General features: G+C 40.5%; 1 protein-coding gene across 7 annotated transcripts in view; it reads right to left on the bottom strand.

The window, feature by feature from the left end:
• Nucleotides 1-2,827: 2,827 nt before the first annotated feature.
• fam135a (family with sequence similarity 135 member A) overlaps nt 2,828-10,337 on the bottom strand; it is a 38,372-nt gene continuing 30,862 nt past the window's right edge. For all 7 annotated transcript variants that reach the window (XM_042066618.1, XM_042066619.1, XM_042066620.1 and 4 more), the window contains 7 exons: nt 8,884-9,044; nt 6,406-6,497; nt 6,175-6,272; nt 5,824-5,975; nt 5,342-5,452; nt 4,387-4,500; nt 2,828-4,043 (listed from right to left, as the gene is read on the bottom strand). In XM_042066618.1, the coding sequence (XP_041922552.1) occupies nt 3,838-4,043; nt 4,387-4,500; nt 5,342-5,452; nt 5,824-5,975; nt 6,175-6,272; nt 6,406-6,497; nt 8,884-9,044 (934 nt within the window). In that variant the 3' untranslated portion in view covers nt 2,828-3,837. The remainder of the gene's footprint in view (nt 4,044-4,386; nt 4,501-5,341; nt 5,453-5,823; nt 5,976-6,174; nt 6,273-6,405; nt 6,498-8,883; nt 9,045-10,337) is intronic.

Raw genomic sequence — 10,337 nt, 5'->3', positions numbered from 1 at the left:
AAATTTATATAGGAAGCATAGATACACATTTTGATTTGCAGTAGGCTATTCTAACAGTTTTAGTCTTAGTCATGTATGGTTCTTGTCTCAGTGGATGTATGGTTGCACTGAGACTATATGCATTCAGGACTTATTTGGACATGTTGAATGGTTTAAGTAACATCAAACCAACTATGTGACAATCAAGCTCATTCTAAGTGAGATCACAAAATGATTCAACATGTAGGGCAGTTGAAGAGGGGTCACTGGCACTTGGGCTGTTGTTGGCTATTCTAAGTAATGTAAAGAATTGGCGAGGCATAGCACATTCCTTTGGAGTGAGTGTATAATTTACTTGTTAACAAGAAGCATTGCCACCATGGAATGGTGTTGCTGCCAAAGGCCATCTCTTCTCAACATCAGGTTATTTGTTTTCTATTGAGTATGCAGCATGGAAAGATTTCAGCAAACTTTGGGAAGTCCACCGTTGTCTCCTTTGGCAATAAAAAAACACATAGGCATAACACAGTGCATCTGTAAGCCAATATGTGAATTTTATTGATTAAACCAAATGAACATCCTTGGGATTGGATCGAGAGTTGCAGGAAAGCCAGTGTCACATAAAAATGTCATCCAGTTGCCATTGGTCATATGTACACAGGGATGTAGTGGAGGCTAAACGTGAGTAAACACAGTTTATCCACCTCTGAAATTTCAGAAATAGAGTTTATCCACCTCTCAAAAGAGTTTATTCACCAATTGCAACTTTTAACATAAAAAAATCACACTGTATTATCCACATTCACAATATGTACACTCGTCAACACTCTAGGAACAATTTAATATCACTGGTATTGTTATAAACATTGGACAATAACCTCCACCATCATCTAACATGTTCTGAATGCCTTTTTTAAAAATCCGATATCACATGGCACAGCCCACCTTACCGTGATCACAGAATTCATAGTTTACCCACCTCTTATTTTACCACTTTACCACTACTGTATGTACAGTATACTAGTCTCAGGTAGGCCTAGCCAGGCAATCACAATATGTGAGTTACCTTCCTGTTTTTGAAGGGGCAATATGCAGAAGCATAAAAACAGTCAGGAATCTCTGAGCCTGCCTTGGCCAAATGTAATCCATGGGAAGCAGATTACTGACTAAGATTAGCATTAGCTCGTCTGAGATTACTGATAATTAGACTCCTAGTGGGACCATCTCTCTCTTAATGAACTGCTCAATCTATTCATCTCTATATTAACCATTTAGACTTGAAAGTAGCCTAGTATCGATATAATATATATGTAATTATAGGTCATTATAATCTGTATGACAACATGCTGCATTATGTAACAGATAGTGTATGCTGTTTAGAAAGAAACTGCCTTTTGTTATTTTACCACAGAAAGAATAATCATAGTGGAAAAAAACAGAACAAATAAATCTGAAAGAACCTCATATTCCGAACTATAGGCCTACTTCAAGTAAGTAAACTATATTAAAAGTTTCAAAATAGCAAGAAAAAAGTAGTAGCCTAGATTGTAGTAGATTTGCTTCACAGTTTCTTAAGAAAACTTGACAGCACAAAACACCTATCCCTCTAAACATTTGTAGGACTTCATAAATCTGTTCTCACCATTTCAAGCAGTTCACCATTAAAATGCCACAACCTGGTGTTGCCCAGATGTGTGATGCATTGCAAAGACCAAATGAGACAGTGAAACACTCTTCAGTAACGCTAACATGCTCTGCTGGTGTTCCATTAGCGAGGATGTCCTGGCGGGAGGAAAGAGAGCAGTGGACAACGACGCGGTGTGCTGGACAAACACCTCCCTCCGTCCCTTCAGCTCCTGGGTCGTGGTCACACCTGGTGGCCTGCTCTTGGAGGCCTTGTCTTTGGCTACTGTTTGAAAGGAGACAGAGGCTCTGTTGGACCAAAAACCCCGCGACAATTTGACCCCTGACCCCAACCCCCACTAGAGCTCTTTCTTGCAGAGTCAGCTCACACAATCTAGCTCCCCCCCCTTTTTTTCTGCATGGGGGTACACATTACATCATCCCACAATGCCATTAAGCGGTGAAAAGGAATGAGTGGGGGGGGGGGCAATTGTGGGACTGCTTTCATTTGGAACTCCAGGTTTCCATGGAGAGGCAACATTCCAAAGATCAGCTGGTGCAAGGAGCCACTATCAGACTGAGGGAGTGTAAAGCCCAGGAACCTCCTTATATCTGTCTGTAATGGCCCAGAAGGCACTGCAGGCAAAGCCACACTCAATCGAAAAACATGTTGAGATCTTGGTTTTGTGAAATAGCTACTTTAGCACCTGTGGGAATATGCTATTAAGTGCAGCTACAGTTTTTTCACCTGATGCATTTATGTTTGCCTCCCATGAATGTTACACACAAATACATAATATTCTAGGTGTTTAAAATGAAAATAGGATAGTTTTGCCTGTCTTTTTAAAATACTCAACAATTCACTCTTAATGATAAAAGGTGAACACTGCCACCCAGTGGAGGTAATAGGAATCTTCTCTCACTGGCTTTTTAATGGTGACAACACACATCCTACAGGAGATATTTGGTCATAGGTCTCGACTGTTTGCACCATCACAGCTCTATTAATGAAATGATACAGTACAACATTACAGTTCCAAACTTTGTGCTTAGAACCGGCTTCTAGAATGACTAAGAATAATTTTGACATGCTACGATGATTACTGATGCATTGATAAGCTTATTAACAAATAGGAAGAAATGGGTGGAGAAACTGTCTTTTGCTTTCAGTACATTTAATGGATAAGATTGCAATCAATGATACAAAACCCATTGTGACAAATGAGAAATTTATTTCTTTTATTTAAAATACCATTTTCTCGTTTACAAGCATAAATAAATTTTCACCCCAGATACCAAACATAAATACTTTCCATAAACCATTTTGTTTGATCACTTTGTGCTGTATGAAAGATCTGACACTTGGCCTATTGTTACCCGATGATCCCTGTAGTGAAATAGTTACCATGCTCAAAATTCAAGGGTCTCTCCCCCAACACCAGGCTGGGTTAGTGTTGTGCGTGAAGCAGCAGCTGCTCGGAGCGACGGTGTCGAAAACACCATAGCTCAGCTCCAAACTGCTGCTTCGAAGCTACAATCAATAATCATCTGAATTCATCTGGAAGCATGTCTTTTGTGATGTAAAAAATGGATTGTAAAAAACGTGAGTAGTAAAAATGACGAGTGTCATAAAAAATCTACTCTCACTCTCTTTGTCTGCAGTCTGATGAAAAATAATAAAAAAAGTGAAATAATTTGTTTTGAGTGAAATGGGTCCTCTCTGTGATGTACAGAGCAGACTTGGTTCACCTCCCGCAAAATAAATATTTTTTGTGTTTAGCAGCTACATTTCCAGTTCAGCAATAACATTGAGTAATTGAATAAAAAAAATGTGGAAAAAAACTGGCAAAATATAATTATACATAAATAACACTGAAAATACCACAATAAAATGAAGAGACCATAGCATTACCTTGACAGTACTTTAAAATGATTACAATCATCCATTAAAAAAAAAGAAAAATGGCAGTAGAAAAATAAAAATGAGAATTCCACATTCACAATGCACCAACTATTGAAAGATAAAACAACAAAACAGTTTAAGAAACAGAAACACTGATATACTGTCATTTGTTTTCTTTTTGCCTCCTACAAGGAAACAAAAAAGAAAATACCATACTTAAAAAAAAAAAAATAATAAAAAAAATTATGTGACTTGCGCTGAATGTCTTTTTGTTTAGGGTGCTGTGAGGTAACAACTCGAAGTCCTGCCTCCTTTCCACCTCCAAACAATCTCTACTGAAAGAACTTGAGGCCAGCGACCAGGAAGAACTTCTCCAAGAAGATCTCTGAGTCCAGCACGGCAATGTGTGCTGCTCGGCCGATCAGCGAATTGGCGGTGTTGGGCAGTGCGTGGATGACATCGTAGCGCACCAGGTTGCACTCTTTGTTCTGAAGCACGGGCAGCAGCAGGTTTTCAATCATCTCGGCGTATACCGGACCTAAGAGAAATAACATGAGGAATCAAAAATTATGCCAAGTTTGTAATAACAGACCCCTGATCAACACACAATACTCTGATAAATGCACAGAAAAATTCATTCATGAGATAAAGCGGTTCACTGCCTTACAATCGGTTGGCCAGGGTTCAATTCCTGTACCCGGCCCTTCGTAGTGTCCGCTAAATACCAGTCTACTTTAACTTCAACTAATGCTCCAGATAACGCTGTGCAGCCAAACTCCTGGAGAAGTGTGTGCAGCATGCTAGTGGAGTGTGAGCTACAGCAGTGTCCCGTGTGTGTGTGTGTGTGTGTGTGTGTGTGTGTGTGTGTACAGCAGCCTCACCTGTCTGCTTGTCCTTTAAGGCGGTTTTGCACATCTCAATGCGAGCTGAGTGATAGGGGACGTAGCGGTCCTGCAGAGAGCCCACCAGTACCACGTTCCTAAAGTACTGGAGCCCTGACAAGAGAAGAAGAGTTCCTTCAGCTTCATCAGTCACAACATAGCAACCAGCCTAGCAACCACTTGAGTTACTATAGAAACCACCACAACTACTTGGATTATGGGGCAGTCGTGGCCTACTGGTTAGGGCTTCGGGCTTGGAACCGGAGGTTGCTGGTTTGATCCCCGACCAGTGAGAACGGCTGAAGTGCCCTTGAGCAAGGCACCTAACCCCTCATTGCTCCCCGAGTGCCACTGTAGCAAGGCAGCTCACTGCTCCGGGTTAGTGTGTGCTTCACCTCACTGTGTGTTCACTCTGTGCTCTCTGTGTGTTTCACTAATTCACGGATGGGATAAATGCAGAGACCAAATTCCTCGTATACGCAAGTATACTTGACCTAGAAACCTGATTTACATTTACATTATCTTATCAAACAGTCAGTCCCAAGGGGAATACTTGAGTCTACTGCATTTATTACCAAGAGGGGATTACTAGACAGACTACTGCAAATGTTGCATTTCTCCAAGTCGAATTGCATGATTACTGCACGGATGAAGCGTGACAGCACTTGAATGACATCCTCATAATGGATAATTATCATAACCACTCCTGTTTCAAACGGAGAGGGTGACAGACTTAGAGCTAAGCAACACCAGGCACGTAACGGAAGCGTTCTGTTCGCGTTGCGTGTGCTGCAACAATTAGTTTCCACTATAATCAATAGAAGTAGCTACACCAGACGTGATAGCGGTGTGTACGTTCGAAAAAAATAGACCATTCGTCTAAAATGGATTTTACGCGTCGCGAACGGAACACTTCAGTAACTTGCCTGGTGTAGCTTCCCTCTCAGACGCTCACCTGCTTTCTTGCTGAGCTTGTACAGGAAGGTTTGGCGTGGGTCTGAGTGATCCCGGCAGGTCAGCTGGAGAAGAGAACCCGACTTCTTCCACTTCTGCATGAACCACAGGCCTGAGACAGAAAGAGCACTCTTTAGCAGGAGCAGGGTGGACAAGCATGGACCAGTGACAAGGCCAGAGATTTGACACTACAGTCAAGTCAGGCTATTTATAAAGCACTTTAAAAACAGCAACAGTTCACCAAAGTGCTACACAATCAAAAGGTCAGAACAAAATAACTGACTAAATAATAATAAAAAAAACCCATCAACATCAACAACAAAAACGTATTAACTGATGCTCAGACATTGCAATGTTATCAATACTAAGGCACACGTCTCACGCCCCTTGAATACATTCCTCTGTTTATTGGTTTTGAGTGTGCCATGACTCCTTATTTCCTGGTCTTATTTAAACAGAACGCTCCCGTGCTACCTGACTCACCTGTGTTGACCAGGGCAGAGCTGTTGTACAGCGTGCCCAGGTGAGGGCCCGACAGAGACAGGAAGGTGTGCAGCCGGCTCAGGTAACACTTAAACCTGGGCCTTGTCAGCACCGAGCGCACGATCAGGTTCCCCAGGGAGTGACCCACGAAGCTGAGGACAAAACGAGGAAAGAAACACAATCAGACAGAGGAGAGACAATATAGAGAGAGAGAGAGAGAGAGAGAGAGAGAGAGAGAGAGAGAGAGAGAGAGAGAGAGAGAGAGTGTGTAACAAAGATTCAATTAAGTCAGACAATTGGGCTTTGGAAATTATCATCACTAAATAAAAAATAAATTAAAAAAAAACCTACCTGATTTTTGAGACAGCTAAATTGTAGATCTGAATATACTGCACAATTTCATCCAACAGCCGGTCAGTCATTGATTCAAAATCAGCAAAGGTGTCATTCTGTAGAAGACAGAAAATAAATTCAAAGATTAACAACAGCAGAAAGTTACTGTGAGGCAGCTATTTATTTTGACAACACCCTTTTCATCTCAGGTGGGTGCAACTATCTCCCTGTGTTTGTGTTGCTGTTTACCTGATTGCGTTCGGACATGAGGAATTCTATGTGAGAGCCAGGCAATCCCAGCTCCAGGTAGGTCTTCACCAGGCGCAAGTCTGCGCTGTTTCCTGTTGGAACAGAGGAGCAAAGAACAGATGAGCATACACACACCCAGCAAACGAGCCCAGCACTGGACGACTGAATTCATTCTTCTCCTTTCTGTTGCTAAAGAACCATGTGTGCTTTTCATTTGAATTACAGCACTTGGACTGCAAAGGGTTGTACTGAAATCCACACATAGTATTCCTTCAACAATTTATTGAACAGAGAAAGGTACAGCTTGGTTTAGCATTCACTTTGCAGGCTATATCAGTCACAAGACTGCTATGTATTGCATTATATAAGAAAAATGAACAACTTCAATAATTCATGTTTAAACAGAAAGGGGTGGGATTTCCCCTGGAAATGGTATCCCTGCTGATATAAAACCACAGTCCACGTTTGGGTGGGTTTCACAACATCCCCTGTGTTCCAGAAATTGGAATGCATGAAGCCAAAAACAGACAGTCATACTCACAAGACACATTTTGGATAGTGACCCATCTTTAACGTGGAATATCTATCTAAATGTGATCCAATGTGTTCCTGAAAGTGCAAACTGAATATTTTACAGTAGCTCTATAATGTTGACAATCTGTTTTAGAGCCTAATAATCCTGAGCTATGTTGATAGGGACTGATGTGGATATGTTGTCCATTTTCTTATGTGGCCTCTATTCAATCATGTCTGGTATTATTACCTCTTCTCAATCCATTATTATTAAAGATTTATTAGAAATACAGAAAAGAAATACATCTATCGCCCATGTTATGCCATGTAATATATTTAATTCACCTAGATATAGGCTACAGTAGATAAAGGCTTATGGACATCTGCTGTTGTCAGTGTGCAGTCTATCCCTTTACTCACAATAGCCTACATGTTAAAACATTAAATGTTCAATTATTACCTGCTGACTAATGCAAATGACTAAGTTCACTCAGTTTCTTTCAGATCGCGGTGTCTTTCTGCCATCTGTGAGGCTGCAATGATTAGGCCTACATTATCCCAACTGTGATAGGTGCCATCTGCCATCTGTGAGGCTGCAATGATTAGGCCTACATTATCCCAACTGTGATAGGTGCGCGATCTCCGTCTGGAAGCCTATTATTTGTTCTTGCTTGTTTTCACGCTAATAATCAAGAAGAAGGGTCTATATGCTCCAAAGAAGAACCAAATTGAACACTCATCAATGAGCAGCTCAAAATATTTAGCCAACAGGTCCACTTTCAGACTCGTTGTTAATGGCTGTATTTTGCCTCGGAAAGTTCCGCGCTTCATTTAATTAGCACCTGATTGAATCAGATTAGACCATTAGCATCTCTCTTATAAGCTAACGGTCTAATCTGATTCAATGAGCTGGAGCTAAAAGTGCTACTGTCAGACTCAGAGAACGGCTGGATGAACTGGGGAAAGGTAAAACTCAATTGTTTAACTCAAGGGAAGGTGGAAAACGAGTATTTCCCCAAATGGTGGAGTATCCCTTTAAACTCAACTCATCAAGTCTTTCATTTAACTTACCGTTGAATGAAGAAAAAATTACATAAAGAGAGGCCACTATGCCTCGCATAGAAATAGATTTGCAGGAGATTCTAATTCACATGCTCAAGGAGCTTTCTGGAGAAGTTGGGTGTCTGCTCTTTTTGCGTAGTTTTAAGTAAAAATCGTATTTGATGTGAAAATCCGTGGTTGCTACACAAAATGCGTACAGGTTGGCAGGTCTGTTCTATGTTCTTTACTTTTTAAAGCTCCACCCCTTTTTAAACTATTACCCTCTCATGATTTTGAGCTGTTAATCAGAGTGCTCATCTTTCCTTTCACCGTTTATGCCAAAACATGAGAATCTGTGTGAGTTTAATAAAGGGCATGCTTGTTGTGTGCCGATAATCAAAGACGGACAGAGGTTTCGTCACAGTAATAATAACCTGTTGAGAGACTGTCTGATGGGCATGGATTTTTCAGGCTTTGTTTGGGTTAGCTGGTCTATAGCTACATTTAATAACCTAACAGCCTAACTGGTACGACAAAGCATAAGGTTAAGTTGTTGGCTCTGTTCCAGTAATACATTGTTTTGCACTCTGTCTTTTAATTATTTTATTGTCTTTTAACTACTCTATTTTATGTATTTTACTTTTTAAACATTTTAAACTACTGCCCTTTTATGCTTTTATGTAGTCTTTGCTTTTGTTTATGTAAAGCCAATTCAATTACCCCTGTGTATAAAATGTGCTATATAAATAAACTTGCCTTGCCTTGTAACATCTCTGCCTGGCTCCAGGCTTGATTCCTTATGCTCACCTCCAGCCCATGAACACACACATTTTCTCAACATCCCCTTTCAACAGCTCACTATATCTTTTAGAGTGTTTGTGCAATTGTGTGTGTGTGTGTGTGTGTGGTCTCCTCAGTGCTCACCGTCCAGGCCGTGGACACAGACCACCAGGTGGACGCCCTCGTCGGTGCTGTCGTCCTCCTCCAGGCTGAAGTAGGGCATGGTGGAGGCCAGCTCCGCCACCTCACTGTACAGGAAGCCCGGCAGCTTCAGCAGCTTCAGCTCCTCTTTGGCCTGCACAAACCTGTAAACAAGCACACACACACACACACACACAGCCAAGGCTATTACATCGGGATCAGCATCAAGGGCCTGTATTCTGCAAGACCACACATGTATAAAATACCGCAAAGTACACAGTACAGCAATTTATTCCTCCTAAACTAATAGGCTTGACAGAACAGAGATGATGAAGTTCTGACTCATTAAGTTAGCAAGAAGGGGAAAAACAAACTTCATATCTATAAATTATATATTTATAAATAATAATTATATATAATTAGGGCTGTCAAAATAATGCGTTAATTTCGATTAATTAATTACAGAAATAATAACGCGTTAAAAACTAAAAACTGCATTTCATAGTGACATTTGACCCAGTACAGTCTGGCTATCGTAACAGAAGGAGGCAGACGAGAAAGCACTGCTTTAAATGAAACATTTAGCCTACGTTTTAAAAAGAACGCCCAGACAAATACTGTTGACAGGAGCATCAATCTACTATTTCTGCAGTAAGGAATTTCCGCTGCCTACCATAGCAGTTGTCAAGTCAGAAGTAGCACCTCAATGCAAAACAATCCGGAGGTAGGCCTAGGAGTTAGCACACCTGTTGATGATAATAATGCTAGCCGCCAGCCTTGTCAAAGTTAACTTTGCTAACGTTTTGCTGAGCCTACCATAACTAAACAACAAACTCCATTAATAAATTGACTACATTTGTTGCACACTTGAAACAATCAAGTAGGTTGAAGGTGGTTACATTTATTTCCATTCCAATAACTTTACACACACTATTTCCGTTCGCACTGTGTAACTGTTTAGTTTAATTTCTTGAACTGCTCTATTTCTTATCCTGGACTGCCACCTACTCGATAGAAAAGGCAAAAACCCATTAATTATGTGAATAAAAATCTACAACATGTTTGAATGGCTAAAAAAAGGATAAATCACAGGGGTATTCCAGACATTACCTTGATTCACTCATCTGCCAAACTTGTTCATAACAAAAATGGATGCATGCGATTAATTTAGATGAATTAATCACAGAGTATGTAATTAATTAGATTATTTTTTTAATCGATTGACAGCCCAAATTAATAATATCTAACACATGTCTAAGACTAGATGTACCGCAGAGCGGTACAAAATATGACCGCCGCCCAGTCCAGCACATTTTTTCCACAAAAATAAATCACGCTGGAAGGCCTATATGATTCTAACTGTCTCACTAAATTGCATTATCCACACTCAATTCTCACTGGTATCTGCTAGACAACAAGTACCAAAACATGATTAGTTCATAGATTTCACATGTAAA

The sequence above is a fragment of the Alosa sapidissima genome, chromosome 16, assembly GCF_018492685.1.
Source record: "Alosa sapidissima isolate fAloSap1 chromosome 16, fAloSap1.pri, whole genome shotgun sequence".
Taxonomy (NCBI): Eukaryota; Metazoa; Chordata; class Actinopteri; order Clupeiformes; family Clupeidae; genus Alosa; species Alosa sapidissima.
This window is presented reverse-complemented; position numbering and strand designations above follow the sequence as displayed.